This window comes from Anabrus simplex, chromosome 5 (genome assembly GCF_040414725.1).
Source record: "Anabrus simplex isolate iqAnaSimp1 chromosome 5, ASM4041472v1, whole genome shotgun sequence".
Classification (NCBI taxonomy): domain Eukaryota; kingdom Metazoa; phylum Arthropoda; class Insecta; order Orthoptera; family Tettigoniidae; genus Anabrus; species Anabrus simplex.
In genome coordinates this window covers 191,132,736-191,150,610 of record NC_090269.1, presented here as the reverse complement: position 1 = coordinate 191,150,610, position 17,875 = coordinate 191,132,736, and the positions used below count along the sequence as shown (strand labels likewise).

The 17,875-nt window shown below is 39.1% G+C and overlaps 1 protein-coding gene across 5 annotated transcripts in view; it reads left to right on the top strand.

Annotated features, from left to right (window-relative positions):
* Positions 1-17,875, top strand: part of Mccc2 (methylcrotonyl-CoA carboxylase subunit 2) — a 229,001-nt gene that overhangs the window by 130,689 nt on the left and 80,437 nt on the right. For all 5 annotated transcript variants that reach the window (XM_067147236.2, XM_068227597.1, XM_067147237.2 and 2 more), the window contains exons 2-3: positions 5,701-5,954; positions 9,636-9,876. In XM_067147236.2, the coding sequence (XP_067003337.2) occupies positions 5,701-5,954; positions 9,636-9,876 (495 nt within the window). The remainder of the gene's footprint in view (positions 1-5,700; positions 5,955-9,635; positions 9,877-17,875) is intronic.

The window sequence follows — 17,875 nt, the reverse complement described above, 5'->3', positions numbered from 1 at the left end:
AATTTGCAACATTTTTGCAATGCAACTCCTTTGTCTGGAATCACCAAGAACAAATAAAGCTGCTTTTCTCTGAATTTTTTTCCAGTTCTTGAATTAAGTAATCCTGGTGAGGGGTCCCATGCACTGGATCCATACTCTAGTTGGGGCCTTACCCGAGACCTATCGCCCTCTCCTTTACGTCTTTACTACAACCCCTAAATACCCTCATAACCGTGTGCAGAGATCTGTACCCTTTATTAACAATCATATTTATGTGATTACCCCATCGAAAGATCTTTCCTTAAATTGACATGTAGGTACTTACAATGATCCCCGAAAGGAACTTTCACCCCATCAACGCAGTAATTAAAACTGAGAGGACTTTTCCTGTTTGTGAAACTCACAACCTGACTTTTAATCCCGTTTATCATCATACCATTGCCTGCTTTCCATCTCACAACATTATCAAGGTCATTTTGCAGTTGCTCACAACCCTGTAACTTATTTATTACTCTGTACAGAATAACAACATTTGCAAAAAGCCTTATCTCCAATTCCACTTCTTTACACACATCATTGATATATATAAGAAAACATAAAGGTCCAATAATACTGCCTTGAGGAATTATTATAGAGACAGATAAAGCTTTGCCTACTGTAATTCTCTGAGTTCTATTTTCTAGGAATATAGCCACCCATTCTGTCACTCTTTTGTCTAGTCCAGTTACACTCATTTTTGCCAGTAGTCTCCCATGATCTACCTTATCAAATGCCTTAGATAGGTCAATCGCTATACAGTCCATTTGACCTCCTGAATCCAGGATATCTTCTATATCTTGCTGGAATCCTACAAGTTGAGCTTCAGTGGAATAACCTTTCCTAAACCCAAACTGCCTTCTATCAAACCAGTTATTAATTTTGCATACATGTCTAATATAATCAGAAAGAATGCTTTCCCAAAGCGTACATGCAATGCATGTCAAACTGACTGGCCTGTAATTTTCAGTTTTATGTCTATCACCCTTTCCTTTATGCAGGGGCTACTATAGTAACTCTCCATTTATTTGTTATAGCTCCTTCATGCAAACAATAATAAAATAAATAGGCCTACTTCAGACATGGTCTTATATCCCACCCCATTGTCTTTAGTATATCCCTAGAAATCTTATCAATTCCAGAAGTTTTTCTAGTTTTAAACTTTTTATCTTACTGTAAATGTCACTGTTATCATAGGTAAATTTTAATACTTCTTAAGTATTAGTGACCTCCTCTATCTGGACATTATCCTTGTAACCAACAGTCTTTACATACTGCTGACCGAATACTTCTGCCTTTTGAAGATCCCTGCATACACACTCCCTTTGTTCATTAATGATTCCTTGATTGTCCGTCTTGGAACCTGTTTCTGCCTTAAAATACCTAGACATACTCTTCCATTTTTCACTAAAATTTGTATGACTGCCCATTATGCTTACCATCATGTTATCCTTAGCTGACTTCTTTGATAGATTCCATTTTCTAGTAAGTTCCTTCAATTTCTCCTTACTTCCACAGCTATTTCTAACTCTATTTCTTTCCAACCTGCACCTCCTTCTTACTCTCTTTACTTATATACTTATTTCAAAAAAGTTTACATTGCCATAATCATAAATACACACAGAGAAAACACTTTACTGTTTCCTTTGTAAGTTATTTTTTGGCATTGCAGTAATTAACAACGTACATACCCAAATTGTCTGGTGTAAATGATTTCATGTTGTCATGTAACACATTCTTATATGATGAGGAAGTTCTTTCATTGGAACATGACGTCATTGGAGCATAGTACGTAGATGCTAATGCAGCAGGTTTTGGGGGTAATTTTCTTGAATACTTTTTTCCTTGTAATACTGAATTTATGCCGCCTCCGTGGCTCAGGCGGCAGCGTGTCGGCTTCTCACCACTGGGTTCCATGGTTCAAATCCCAGTCACTCCATGTGAGATTTGTGCTGGACAAAGTGGAGGCGGGACAGGTTTTTCTCCGTGCACTCCGGTTTTCACTGTCATCTTTCATTCCAGCAACACTCTCCATTATCATTTAATTTCATCTGTCAGTCATTAATCATTGCCCCAGGAGAGTGCGACAGGCCCCGGCAGCCGGCACAATTCCTATCCTCGCCGCAAGATGGGGGCTTGATTCATTCTATCCCTGACCCGATCAGTGACTGAAAAACAGGTTATTGATGACTTCCATATCTTCAAAACCAGGATTGTGCTGAAGAATCTTCTGCGGCTTCAAAGAACGTGCCACTTCCAACGGCCCAAGTATTTCTCTTTTGGAAACATTGCCTGTTATATCCAAGGAATTTTTGAGTGGCAAGGGTGCTCTTTCCAACTGGAGAATAGCTTCTGGTATAAAACAAAAACGTGTCTTAATATATGCTAAGGAAGCGACGAGGGTCATGCACTCAAGCGATTTCTTGGCCTTGGCGATGCAGGAAGCTTTTGTTTCATCCAAGTCATTGATGTCATTTTTAATTCCTTCTATGTACTCAGCATAGTAAATAGCAGCAGACAGCCAAGTTACCCAGCGGGTAAGTATCGGCTCAGGTGGAAGAGGTGTTGCCAGTAGTTTCTCTTTGAACAGCTGTATACATGTTGGTGCTTTTAAGAAAAATTTCTTGACTGAAGAAACCATGCTGTTCATGTCACTGAAGTTGCTTTTAATCTCCTCTGCAAGGCGGTACAGGCCATGGCCAAGCACGTTACGTGTAGCATGCTCGGGTAGAAGGACTGTAGATTCTGTAGGTCTGTGATCACCTATATCTTCCCTTATTTCATCTAATGTCTTCTGGTAAATAGGATGCAAATAATTCTTCCTTGAAGTGGATTCATTAGGTATTCTGCGGCCACTGATGTCTCCCAAGAATGTTTTCATCGTCAGGTTACTTAGCACGTTCCATGGGACGTTTGTAGACACAAATGCCCGACATAGGTGAAAGTTAGTTATCTTCAGGCCTGCCAACTGTGGAAGAAATAAACGTTTGCTTACTGTTCCTGCTGGATTTATTTCTCCTCCCTACGCTAGCCATGTGAGCAGCTGCAGATTTATGCTGCTCAAGATGGGATTTCTGCTCACATTTAACCTGAAATGAAGGATCCAAATCCTAAGTACTCTTCAGTAAGTGAGGTAGGGTATTGCAATGCAGGTTTTAGGTCAGTTACAGGAAACTTACTTCTTTGAAGCATGCCTGTCAGAAGATTACTTGACCATCCGTAGTGAAGTGTCCATCTGTAGCAATCCATTTTCTCAGTAAGTGCGATTTAGGCATTGTTTTGCCAAACAACAATTACGGTTAAAAAATACTGCAGGAACCATTCACCACACTCTCTGCTAGCTCTACTCTCTGTGGATGGAGGCGAACTGTTTACTTTCCTCCTGACCTATCAACTGCATCAAGGAGCCACCAGATGTCACATGCGTAGTGGGAAGCATGGGACGTGCTGCATTTAATGGTAGTAGCCTGAACTATCTCCGTCCTACTGCATGTAATTGCGGTGGAAATAATTTTACTATGCATTTCAATGGGAAAATAACATTCTTTATTTGAAGAAGGTAAAACAGCTATTTAAGTTACTTTAGGTGTCAACCCCTCCTTTAGATTTTTTTAGGTACAATGTAACTGCAGTGATTGGACGAGAACCGGTGTATTCAACATGAGAGATTAACCAGTATAATAATGTTCTTCAGGACCTGCTCACCTGATGACTTAAACTGAGCATTGTCCCTGCATTGCAGGAGGCCATAGCCATTAGGGGATTCATACGGCTAATTTATTTATTTATATTTTATTTAGGTGCAATGAAATTCACATATTCTGCCAGAAAGTGTGAAACGAAGGAATATATTGAAATTTGTGAATTGTATAGCAAGAAAAATATAGGTTAAAACCTAAAAATCCGGGTCCTAGTCTTTACATACATGGATGTGTGCCGTGAGGTGGCAACATTTACGATTGAACCTACTGTGGAATTTAAGATTCTGTTATGCAGTGGGCTAGTCCCATTCTACCAGAGCAAACAAAGGTTAAATTTGAAAGTCAAATTTACAGTTTACATTGTAGATAGCAAAACTCTAAGCTTGGAATTTATGATTCCGTTATACTGTGGGTTAGTCCCATTCTGCCAGAGTAAACAAAGATTAAATTTGAAAGTCAAATTTACAGTTTACATTGTAGATAGCAAAACCCTAAGCTTGGAATCTGTTATACAGTGGGCTAGTCCCATTCTGCAGGAAACAGGCAAACAAAGAAAAATATAATGAAATGAACTTAACATTACAAGTTATATGGCAAGGTTGGCTGCTCCTAAAACAAATGTACATATATCATTTGACTAAATTAAACCATCAAAGATGCAAGACTGCTCTGTAGAATTCCTCTGAGTGATAAAAATTAAGTTAAGACATGTTAAAAAAATACAACTTACATTATCCCCCTACATCGGCCCAAATTCCTCTGTGGAGCAAGAGCCTGAAATGGGCAAGTCTGCCTAGACAGAGAACCAAGATGAGAATCCGGGCCACTAACTTCGTGTCTAAGATATAAACCCCCAGTTTGCATGCGTCACCCTTCCTGAAAAGCAGAACCAATTGACCAATTGCATGCAGAATTTCAACAAGAGCAGACCTTGCTCCTTTGTACATGAGAGTCGAATATTCCCATACTTTCTGGCATTCGCCAGAACACCAGAAACAAGGGTTATTTCTGGTGCCGGAGAATCGTGAGAAATGATATATTTGGCCTCCTTACAGGTTGCTCAAACAGTTCTCTTCACCATATTACTGCACAGAACGAACAAAGACTCCCTTTTACGTACAGGCTTCCCCAAAGATGATTTTTGGTTTAATAATAAAGCACATACTTTAAAAATGGCACAACTACAAAACTACAACATGATTTTCATAATCACAAGATGTTACTGCCATCTGGGGTGATGCACAATGCCAGGTATTTAAATTGGGTCACTTTGTTGAATTAAACCGTGCACGCATGCGCGCGCACGCGTGCACACACACACTCTCACGGTGATCGTGCCATCTGTTTGGTCACATGATGTGTTCAAATTCAAACTGTAACATTTCTACATTTTTCCAAAAATTAATTATACTCATTAATGGAATCTCTGCATTGAAATCTTCCTTTAGATATGTCAGTAAGGAGCATACACTGACAATTTCGTAGGGTTTAGGTTTATCGAAATCACAAGTTAAATTCAAACCATGATAATTCCTTGTGACAGAGAAATATAAATGGGGATATTTCCATCAGCCCATAAGCTCTCCTGAAAAGACTGCAGAAATTGAAAAGCCTGGGTTTTAATTTGAATTTCTCATATGATCATAAAAATAGCCATTGATTACAGATTCCAAAAATATATATTTCTTTTCTTCTGGGTGTACAGTATTTCTCAAACATAGATTTCACAAAAATAATGTATACAATTAAAAAAGATGAAAATGAAAATCTCACTCAAGATTTTTTTAGAATTAAGAAAACATGAAAGGAATAAGAAAGTTATGTAGAATACTTGGTTACTAAACTCTAAATCATCCTTCATTGTGCTGATTAAATTTTACTTTATGTAATTTACTTCCAAATATTATTCCTCTTTCTGGAAGTATTAGCATAGGATTTGTATATGCTTAATAAATTTACACTAGTTTTCCTTTTATGTCACCAGGAGAATGTTGTTCAAATGAGGGAACTGGTCTGCAGACTAAAGTCTGTTGTAGCAGGAGTTGTGAGAGGTGGAAGCAAGCAGGCTGTGGAACGGCATACTTCCAAGGGGAAACTGGTAGTGAGAGATAGGATCAATTTGTTGTTGGATCCTGGATCACCATTCCTTGAGTTGTCCCAACTTGCTGGATACGAGATGTATGGGGAAGATAATGTGCCAGCTGGAGGAATAGTAACAGGAATTGGTCGAGTTGCTGGGTAAGATTACTTTGTATTGTATTGTATTGTAGTAGTAGTAGTAGTAGTAGTAGTAGTTTGTTTTGTGAGGGATTTTGAAGAATATTACATGAGACGCTCGTGAAGGGTACGTACTCCACGAGTGTGTGGGATTCTTACCCACTAAAAACCACACACCCATTTTCCCCACGATGTTTGTTTCTACCCCGGAACTGCTCTCGCATTACTTCAGGGTAGTATCGTGCTTTTAGTCATTCAGACTTCTTCTTCCTTCATTCATCTTTCACCAATGTTCATATAAATGATCTGAGTAAAGAAGTGGAATCAGAGGTAAGGCTTTTTGCAGATGATGTTATTCTGTATAGAGTACTAAATAAATTACAAGATTGTGAGCAACTGCAACATGAGTTCGATAATGTTGCGATAATGTTGCGATAATGTTGCGAGATGGACAGCAGGCAATGGTATGTTGATAAACAGGGTTTAAAGTCAAGTTGTGAGTTTCACAAATAGGAAAAGTCCTCTCAGTTTTAATTACTGCGTTGATGGGGTGAAAGTTCCTTTTGGGGATCATTGTAAGTATCTAGGTGTTAATATAAGGAAAGATCTTCATTGGGATAACCACATAAATGGGATTGTAAATAAAGTGTACAGATCTCTGAACATGGTTATGGGGGTCTTTAGGGGTTGTAGTAAGGATGTAAAGGAGAGGGCATATAAATCTCTTGTAAGACCCCAACTAGAGTATGGTTCCAAGTATATGGGACCCTCACCAGGATTACCTGATTCAAGAACTGGAAAAAAATCCAAAAAAAAAAAAGCAGCTCAGTTTGTTCAGGGTGATTTCCGACAAAAGAGTAGCATTACAAAAATGCTGCAAAGTTTGGGCTGGGAAGAATTGGGAGAAAGATGAGCTGCTCGACTAAGTGGTATGTTCAGAGTGGGATGTGTCAGACCCTACCCACTTTCATGGTTTGTGGATCCATAGTTGGATTTGATAGTGCCCCAAGTTTCTTCAAGACGACCTTATAGCCTAGTCCCCATGGGTCGTCATCTACCTCCTTAGCCATTGCCCACCATCTGTCAGTTTTACTTCTCTTGATTGTATTTCAGAGTTCTTTTCCTTGCTGATTTATATTCTGTCATGAGTGAGACATCTTCCTGGCTACCTCTAGCTCTCTGTGTTCTGCGCCTCAGTCGTAGACAACGTTTCCTCAGCTCCTCAATTTCTTCAGTCCACCAGTATGCTGGACGTTTACAGTTTTACGGTTTCCTTGTAGTCATAGATGCATCACAAGCTTGTTGAAGGAGCCGCATGGTGAGTTCGACATGTATGTTAGCCATTTCATTTCCTGTATAACCAGAGCATTTTCTTGATATGTCCTCCATTTCTCTATGTAGTGTATCAAGAAATTTCTATTTATCTATACTGGCTGTATTCCATTGTTGGTTCGGTATTGGTGATCACTTCCCATATAGTCCTCTGTCACTCGCCATTCAGTGATCCTGGATGAAATGTCTTCTCCTATGTTGGGTATTAGCTTTTTTGTCCATTGGCCAACATCGGTTGTGCCATCCCATCGGTCTTGCCAGTCTAGTAAGAGTTGGTTCCTCGAGGCTTTCTTTTCTTCAGCAGATATAGTTGCACCCCTTTCATGCCAAAGTTTTCTCTCTACAACGAGGAGGTCAATGGGAATACTGGCAGCTACAACTTGTAAAGCTGCTGTCGAAACAGTTTGATATGCACAGGTAACTCTGAGCAGCATTTTCCTCTGTACTCTTTCCATAGCTCTTCGGTGAATCTTCCTCCTGAGTGCATTGTGCCAGATAGGTGCAGCATAAAGTAAAATGGAGTATACTGCAGAGCACATAATCTGTCTCTTAACTGTTCTTGGTCCCCCGATGTTAGGCATAAGTCTGGCCAATGCCGATGCCTTCTTCTCTGCCTTTTGGGTTACTGCCTTCACATGTGCACCAAATGTGCAATTCCTGTCAATAAGAACCCCCAGGTATCGTACAGACTTTCCTGGGATAATCACTGTATAAGAAACAGACATTTTTCCAATTCCTGGAACCTTTCAAAATTACAGCCTCAGTCTTATGTGGAGCCAATCTCAACTTATTATTTACCATCCAAAGGTTAACTCGTCTCAGTGATTCATTTACTCGGAAGGTCAGTTCTTCTACATTCTCTGCTATTACCACTATTGCAAGGTCATCTGCATAACCAATAGATGTTGTCCCATTTGTCAGCTGCAGGCGTAATACACCATCATATAGAATGTTCCACAAGGTGTGTCCTAGGACAGATCCCTGTGGAACGCCAGTAGTAGTAGTAGTAGTAGTAGTAGTAGTAGTAGTAGTAGTAGTAGTAGTAGTAGTAGTAGTAGTAGTAGTAGTAGTAGTAGTCATGATCATGGTTTAATGTTGACCTTGACTGTGAATTAATTCATAATGAAATAATTAATACTGACAATAGAGTTTGAATGGCATCTTTAAAAGTAGGAAAGATCACAATATGAAGGTAAAGTTGCAATTCAAGAGGACAAATTGGGGCAAATATTCATTTATAGGAAGGGGAGTTAGGGATTGGAATAACTTACCAAGGGAGATATTCAATAAATTTCCAGTCTCATTGAAATCATTTAAAAAAAGGGTAGGAAAACAACAGACAGGGAATCTGCCACCTGGGTGACTGCCCTAAATGCAGATCAGTATTGATTGATTGATTGATTGATTGATTGATTGATTGATTGATTGATTGATTGATTGATTGATTTGGAGTTGGTGCAGGTTGCAAAAAATTAGAGTTAAAAATGCTTGCAAAAGTAAGGAGAAATTGAATCTAGCAAAGAAGTCAGCTAAGGATAACATGGCTTTCTAGACTGGGGCTGCTATCTCACCATCAGATCGTTCTTCAGTTTTAATCACATAGGCTGAATGGACTTTGAACCATTCCTCAGATTTGGGTATAAATCCCTGACCTGACTGCGAATTAAACCTGGAGCCTCCAGGTAATGGACAGGCTTTCTACCCTTAGACTGGATCTTCAACCACTGCCATTTTTAAACAGATTGGACCTCTCCTCATTGATCTCGGTTCTTCTACATCCATTACTTCTTAGCCCCCAATTACTTCATTTCTGGTTCCCAGCTTCATCAGGAGGGCAAGCTTCAGTACCATCCCTCTTCTCACTCTGACTTTTCATTGTTTGTCATATTTGTGTGTTTTTTAATGCATTTATCCAAAAAGCTGGAGCTATAATTAGTGTCTGTCTGTTTTATATTTTTAGTAGGTGTCAGGGTTGCATGGCTTGAAAGCATGGGTTGGCGACCACGATTCTCCTATCTGAGTCTGGCATTGCTTGTCAGATTCCTTACTCTTACCTTTCCTATCCAACCTCCCCTAACAAACTGTTGTTTTCTTCTGACCCTGATGGTATTAGTTTTGCGAGACCTAGGGAGTCTTCCATTTTCATGCCATCCATGACCTTCCCCCCTCTCTCCACTTTTTTTTTTTTTTTTTTTGCCAATACCTTCATTCTTCCAAGTGTCGGACCTCTTCCATTTTCGTTGTGATCCGTGTTAAGAGGGAGGATGGTTGCCCAGTTTTACTTCTTCTTAAAATAATAATCACCCCCCACAACTACTTAAATTCTGACTGTCTTGAATGGATTGATTTATGTTTGTGAATCTGTTTTAGGACGGAATGCATGATCATAGCTAACGATGCGACAGTTAAGGGCGGTACTTACTATCCAATAACTGTTAAAAAGCACTTGCGAGCTCAAGAGATTGGTTGGGAGAACAATCTTCCTTGTATATACCTAGTGGACTCAGGTGGGGCTAATCTTCCACATCAGGCTGATGCATTTCCAGACAAGAACCACTTTGGACGTATTTTCTACAACCAGGCGAACATGTCTGCTCAGGGAGTTCCTCAGGTGAGTTGAATTTCTGTTGGCAGAAGTATTACATTGTTCTTCAGTGGTAGGACATAGTCAGTAATTGTACTCTACTGTATGTCTTCCCCTTAGCGGTGTTTCCTGATACAGGGTTGGGGATGAAGTGAAATGAAATTATATGGCTTCTTTTACTTTTATGGCTGGATGTGCCCTTCCTGATGCCATCCTCAGTTGAGGAGTTAATGAAGATGAAATGAATGATGGTGAATGAAATTGGATAAGATGGTGGAAGGAATTGGCTGTGGTCTTCGAATAGCAACTGTCCTGGCAATGAGGAAAAATGGGAAACCACAAAAAAACCATTTTCAGGACAGCTGACGGTATTCGAACCCACTTCTCTCCTGAATGCAAAGCTCAGCTCCACAGCCATAGCACATTGACGTGCAACCATTCCACTCAGTATCGTCGGTAATTATGGTATGAAAATATGGTATTGATTACTATTTCGAGGAAACAAATATTAAGTTTATGAACTCCTTATAACATTAATTAGAGGAGAAAGATGGTGAGTTACATGCCTTCTAAGAGTCAAATGAACAAAAAAAAATAAAATTTGAGGGTCATGAGTCATGGTGGGAAAATAAATCTCGTGATATTGCTATTAGGGTTAGAAGAATGAGTGATACTTGTAACATGTGACTCCATAGAACTAGGTGTAGGCTACATTAAGATGAAAAATATACCAGTAGTTTGTGAAGTGCAGTATATTGGAGAAGCTTCCTTTCATTTCTTTCTTGTCAGCTGAGAAAGATGAGAATCTGACACAAGTAAGTGAAAGGAATACCAAACTCAGCTGTAATCTATGGACGGTGAAATAAAAACTGATAGAGGTGGTTGTATTTTTGAAGGGTGGAAAATCCATTCAACAGTCCATGTTGTATGATGTCAGCATGTAAAAGTTTGTTTCCATGGTTGGTGTGCTAGTCTTTGGTCCAAGGGATCCTGGGTTCCTATTCTTGGCTAGGTTGGGGATTTGAACCTTGGTTGTTCAATTCCAGTGGCTTGGGGGCTGGATGTGCGTGCTGTCTTCAACATTAGAGGTCAGGCACCATCCCTACAGGTGTGTAGGTTGCGTGTAGGCATCAGCTCAAAAGACCTACACCAGGCTTCTAGAGGCCATACACCATGTAAAATATCTCTGGTGACATGTTTGGTGGTAATCCAACAAATTTAATTAAAACTCAGTTATAGGTTGTCTAACAGAGTTCTGATTCTTTATCATCTGGTAAAATAAAATGAACCGGGCGAGTTGGCCGTGCGCGTAGAGGCGCGCGCGGCTGTGAGCTTGCATCCGGGAGATAGTAGGTTTGAATCCCACTATCGGCAGCCCTGAAAATGGTTTTCCGTGGTTTCCCATTTTCACACCAGGCAAATGCTGGGGCTGTACCTTAATTAAGGCCACGGCCGCTTCCTTCCAACTCCTAAGCCTTTCCTATCCCATCATCGCCATAAGACCTATCTGTGTCGGTGCGACGTAAAGCCCGTAGCAAAAAAAAAAAAAAAAATAAATAAAATGGATCATCAAAATGGATGCACAGGTAACTAAATAGCACAAAGTAAGACTGTCTACAACACAGTAGCTGAGGGCATATTATCATTATTAATGCTTTCACGGCCCGTACATGTAGACATGATATGGGCTTTTGGGCTTATGCCACGTCAAGAAAACAAGGTGAAACTCTGTAGTTTCACAGAGAACATTGCTCCACGTCTTCAGAAGAAAATCTTGACTATTCACAAAGACTTCTACAATAATGATGGTTTGAATTTACTGTTGAAGCGTGATGCAAGTGTGTAATGGACTAGCATAACTTGGAAACAATTCCCTAAATCCAAGAGTAAATTGAAAATATCGAGCTCGATTAGTAGGTGTTGTTATTATTATTATTATTATTATTATTATTATTATTATTATTATTATTATTATTATTATTATCTACATAGTTATGTATGACAGGTTGTCAGTACAGACTTTATTTGGTATAATTCGTAGTCATATCATTTATTATTTGTGTGTTGTATGATCGATCTTGTGTAACAAACCATGTGAGGTTATGTCACGATACATCTGTTGTATGTCTATTACCACGACTTTATTTAATGTAAGAACACATAATTAATAGAATATAATCTGTAAATATGGTCTATAAATTCAATGTAATGTTGTGCAACACAGGGTAAGATTCTAGAACAATACACCTTCGTCACTATACTTTTACAGAATGTTCTATTCATTTGTACATAGGTTATCGGAGACTCGAGAAGATACGAGAAAGCATGTTGTGTCATACTTTTCTAGAAGGCTGGCCAGGCAAGGTATATAAAGAAATAGTCTTGGGAGTTGAGTTGAGTTATTAGCGAAAGTCGCTAGTCGAATTCAGTGTGTGAACTCATGTTACGATTTTGTTGTGTTGGTAGTTGGTTGACATGCTAATGCAGCAGTCAAGTGTTTGTTCAAGATGGCAGTTCATTAATGTGTGTGTGTAGTGTGTGTATAATTTGTAAATAAAACAGTGTACACAATTGACACCATCTCGTGTGTGCATCTTTGTGACTACGATAAGCTGCAGTGGTATGCTCATTCGTCATCACTAGGCTAGCTGTCTGCTGGCACAGCACTAGCATTCCTAGCGGGAGCTGACAACAACATTAAGCTAAGTTCTATCACCCAGTGTTTGCGTGAAAGGTGACAGAGATGACATCAGAAAAATCGAGAACAAATGTGGTAGCAGAAATAAATAGAAACTAATAAAATAAATTGCAACAAAAGACACCAGGGTAGAATAGAACAGAGCTGAAGAATGGACAGAAAGTGTGGAGAAAACCAGAGGATGAATAATGATACAAGACTGTATGGGAGGGGGAACTTAACCGGTGTACACTCTTGTGTTTTTTGTAGCATTTTATTTTATTAATTTCTATTTATTTCTGCTATCACATTCATTCCCATTTCATCTGATGTCCTCTCTGTTATTTCTCACGCACACACTGTGTGATAGAACATCTTAATTGGAGTTTAATGTTGTCATCAGCTCTCACCTGGAATACTAGTGCTGTGCCAGCATACAGTGAGCCATCTGGTGACAAATGAGCGCAGCACTACAGCTCCAATGGTAGAGCATTCTAAAATTCAAATCCTCATTATTTAGAAGGTTTCCTCGTGAACAGTTGAGATTTTCTTCTGAAGACTTGGAGCAAAGTTCTCTGTGAAACAAAGAGTTTCACCTTATTTTCTTGACAATACTTATTTTATAATTGTACCCCTTTTTCATGCCAAGCCGTCTATTCTCACTTATTAGATCTTGGTATTCCCTTCTTAATCTACAGAAATCTATCTGTAGGTCCTGGGATCCCTCACTTCTGTACACGTTTTGTGCCCTCATCACTTCAGTTTTCATTTTTTTTTACAAGTTGCTTTCCGTCGCATCGAGACAGATGGTGACGATGGGACAGGAAAGGGCTAGGAGTGGAAAGGAAGTGGCAGTGTCCTTAATTAAGGTACACCCCCAGCATTTGCCTGGTGTGAAAATGGGAAACCACAGAATACCATCTTTAGGGCTGCCGACAGTGGGCTTCGAACCCACTATCTCCCGAATACTGGATACTGTTACAAGTAACTATTCTCATTTTGGTTCCGTATTGAAGTTGACGTATGTCTCAAGTATTATTACAATATTATAAGTCCACCTGTTCAATACAATACAATATGATCCACTATTTCATATGGTCAAATATTTTTTATACATAATACATAAAAGTCAAAGGTACATGTTTCACCCTCCTTACGGGCATCATCAGCCTATATCAATCTTAAAAATAATACATATACTTATAAATTATAGGTTAAAATGTTGAAAAATGGTTTCGTAAAACATGATACAATAACATCTAAAACAACGATAATGCACCAAAGTATGTTAAAAGAGAGTGAAATTAACAGTTTTGAAGCTTAAAACGTGATTAAACATTAAATTTTTGAGAGTCTAAAACTAAAATGGATCCATATTTTTATAATATCATTAAGACTGTGATGGCCTTGAGTATAAACACAATCATCAAAGGGGGATGTTTCTTCAATTCCCAAGTTGAATCCAAGGTGGTAAAATCACTGTCAGTTATTTAAAACGGAAGTGTGAATGTAATAAACAAGTTTAACATGTATATGTTTGGGATATCTGAAAGTCGAGAAGAAAATGTAACTTCTGTAGAGGCGTTGCTTGTGATAAAACGTATGTCAAAGGTAGCGGAGTTCGGAAATTATGGTAGTCGAATGGATCTAAAAGATAGTCAGGATGATATTATAATTCCATTGAAACATTTGTTGGAAGAAATGTTCAGGATTTTCTGAAACAAAATGTAGAAGACTTTTATGTATTATGTATAAAAAATATTTGACTATATGAAATAGTGGATCATACTGGATACTGACCGCACTTAAGCGACTGCAGCTATCGAGCTCAGTTTTTCATTTTCTTACATTCATCATTATATCACAGGTTTTGTTTGTTTTCCCTTCTCTTTCTTACAACCGTTTTTCTACCAGCTATTACTATTGATTTTTGAATCTTTCTTATTGCTTCCTCTATCATATTTTCAATACGTGTCTTCAAAATTATGAATATTTCCCCCATGTAATATTTTCTAAATTCATCTGTATGTTCCTCACTCCATCTCTACCTTACTAACTGTTTCTGTGGATTGTTAATATGCTTTGTTTCTTTTGCCTTTCCTTCACTTTTTAGCAGTTGAATAACCACTGGGAAATAAGGAGAAGCTGTCCAGTTATTTACCTTTATATCTTTAATATAATTCAGTGCCTCCAATTAAATCTATTAGGAGCCGATGATCTGCGATGTTAGGACCCTTAAAACAACAAGCATCATCATCAATTAAATATATGGGACTCCCTCCTGAATAAACTATATACATTAAATTCCCAGTTTCATCCCCCCAACCACCCACCGTTTAATATGTACAGTTCTTCTACTGCACACATTTCTAATAGTTTCTCTCCATTCTTGTTGCATTTTTTATCTTTGCTTCTCTATTCTATTAATATTTCTTCTATTTCTTGATCTTAAACTGGATTTTTTCACCTACCCTTGCATTAAAATCTCCCATTATAACTATTGCTGCTTCTTCATTTTTTAATTTAATCTGGTTTACTACATTAATGGGTTACTGTAGTCACGTCCTAGTTCGTTAACCATGGGCAACGGCTGTGTGGCCTAGTAAGTGGTCCTGAGAGTCGGGATACCAGTTGCTATGGAATGGGAGTGGGCATCTCGGACATATTTTATGTCATGGCCCTCATTGTGCTCAGGCGGCTAGGACTATACAATCCACCGGTGGTCCATAACACGTTAGAGAAGAGATCCTCACTTGGACTATGTGCAAGTAGGGTAGCATCCTGCTTCATGAATTTACTGAGCTCAGAACATTTTAAGCAAGCCTCGCACCTTTGGGAGTAACTGAGTCCCATTCCCATTTGACAGGCGAGGAACTCCTTGGAAACAACTTGGCGAATGAAATGGAATTCGATGGGGAGCTATCAATATTAATGGGGCTTATGGAAGAAAGAAAATAGAACTGGCTGAGTCAGCAAAGAGGATGCATCTGGATGTGCTAGGAGTAAGTGATATTCGGGTAAGGGGAGATAACGAGGAAGAGATAGGAGATTATAAAGTGTACTTGACGGGTGTTAGAAAGGGAAGGGCAGAGTATGGGGTAGGGCTGTTTATCAGGAATACCATTGCACGCAACATAGTTTCTGTTAGGCACGTCAATGAGCGAATGATGTGGGTAGATTTGTCTGTTGGAGGAATTAGGACGAGAATTATCTCAGTGTATTCACCATGTGAGGATGAAGTTGATAAGTTTTATGAAGCATTGAGTGACATCATTGTCAGGGTCAACAGCAAGGATAGAATAGTGCTAATGGGTGATTTCAATGCGAGAATTGGGAATAGAACTGAAGGATACGAAAGGGTGATCGGTAAATGTGGGGAAGATATGGAAGCTAATGGGAATGGGAAGCATTTGCTGGACTTCTGTGCTAGTATGGGTTTAGCAGTTACGAATACATTCTTTAAGCACAAGGCTATTCACTGCTACACTTGGGAGGCTAGGGGTGCCAGATCCATAATACACTATATCTTAACCAACTTCAAATTCAGGAAATCTGTTAGGAATGTAGGAGTTTTCCGGGGATTTTTGGATGATACAGACCACTATCTGATGTGTAGTGAACTAAATATCTCTAGGTGTAGAGAAAGTTAAATCTGTCTGCAAACAAATAAGGGTAGAAAATCTCCAGGATGAGGAAATTAGACAGAAGTACATGGATATGATTAGTGAGAAGTTTCGAACAGTAGACAGTAAGCAGGTTCAGGATATAGAAAGTGAATGGGTGGCATACAGGGATGCTGTAGTAGAAACAGCAAGGGAAAGCCTATGAACAGCTATGTGTAAAGATGGGAAAAGGCGAACATCTTAGTGGAATGATGAAGTGAGAGCAGCTTGTAAACGTAAAAAGAAGGCTTATCAGAAATGGCTCCAAACAAGGACTGAGGCAGACAGGTATTTGTACGTAGATGAAAGAAACAGAGCGAAACAAATAGTTGTTGAATCCAAAAAGAAGTCGTGGGAAGATTTTGGTAATAAACTGGAAAGGCTAGGTTAAGCAGCAGGGGAAACCTTTCTGGACAGTAATAAAGAATCTTAGGAAGGGAGGGAAAAAGGAAATGAACAGTGTTTTGAGTAATTCAGGTGAACTCATAATAGATCCCAGGGATCGTTGGAGAGTTGGAGGGAATATTTTGAACATCTTCTCAGTATAAAAGGTAATCATCCTGGTGGTGTTGCGAACAGCCAAGCTCCATGGGGAGGACGAAAATGATGTTGGTGAAATTACGCTTGAGGAAGTGGAAAGGATGGTAAATAAAATCCATTGTCATAAAGCAGCAGGAATAGATGAAATTAGACCTGAAATGGTGAAGTACAGTGGGAAGGCAGGGATGAAATGGCTTCATAGAGTAGTAAAATTAGCATGGAGTGTTGGTAAGGTTCTTTCAGACTGGACAAAAGCAGTAATTGCACCTATCTATAAGCAATGGAACAGGAAGGATTGCAACAACTATTGAGGTATCTCGTTGATTAGTATACCAGGCAAAGTATTCACTGGCATCTTGGAAGGGAGGGTGCGATCAGTCTTTGAGAGGAAGTTGGATGAAAACCAGTGTGGTTTCAGACCACAGAGAGGCTGTCAGGATCAGATTTTCAGTATGCGCCAGGTACCTAATTGAAAAATGCTACGAGAGGAATAGGCAGTTGTGTTTATGTTTCGTAGATCTAGAGAAAGCATGACAGGGTATCGAGGGAAAAGATGTTCGCTATACTGGGGGACTATGGAATTAAACGTAGATTATTAAAATCAATCAAAGGCATTTATGTTGACAATTGGGCTTCAGTGAGAATTGATGGTAGAATGAGTTCTTGGTTCAGGGTACTTACAGGGGTTAGACAAGGCTGTAATCTTTCACCTTTGTTGTTCGTAGTTTACATGGATCATCTGCTGAAGGGTATAAAATGGCAGGGAGGGATTCAGTTAGGTGGAGATGTAGTAAGCAGTCTGGCCTATGCTGACGACTTGGTCTTAATGGCAGATTGTGCCGAAAGCCTGCAGTCTAATATCTTGGAACTTGAAAATAGGTGCAATGAGTATGGTATGAAAATTAGCTTCTCGAAGACTAAATTGATGTCAGTAGGTAAGAAATTCAACAGAATTGAACGTCAGATTGGTGATACAAAGCTAGAACAGGTCGATTATTTCAAGTATTTAGGTTGTGTGTTCTCCCAGGATGGTAATATAGTAAGTGAGATTGAATCAAGGTGTTGTAAAGCTAATGCAATGAGCTCGCAATTGCAATCAACAGTATTCTCTAAGAAGGAGGTCAGCTCCCAGATGAAACTATCTTTA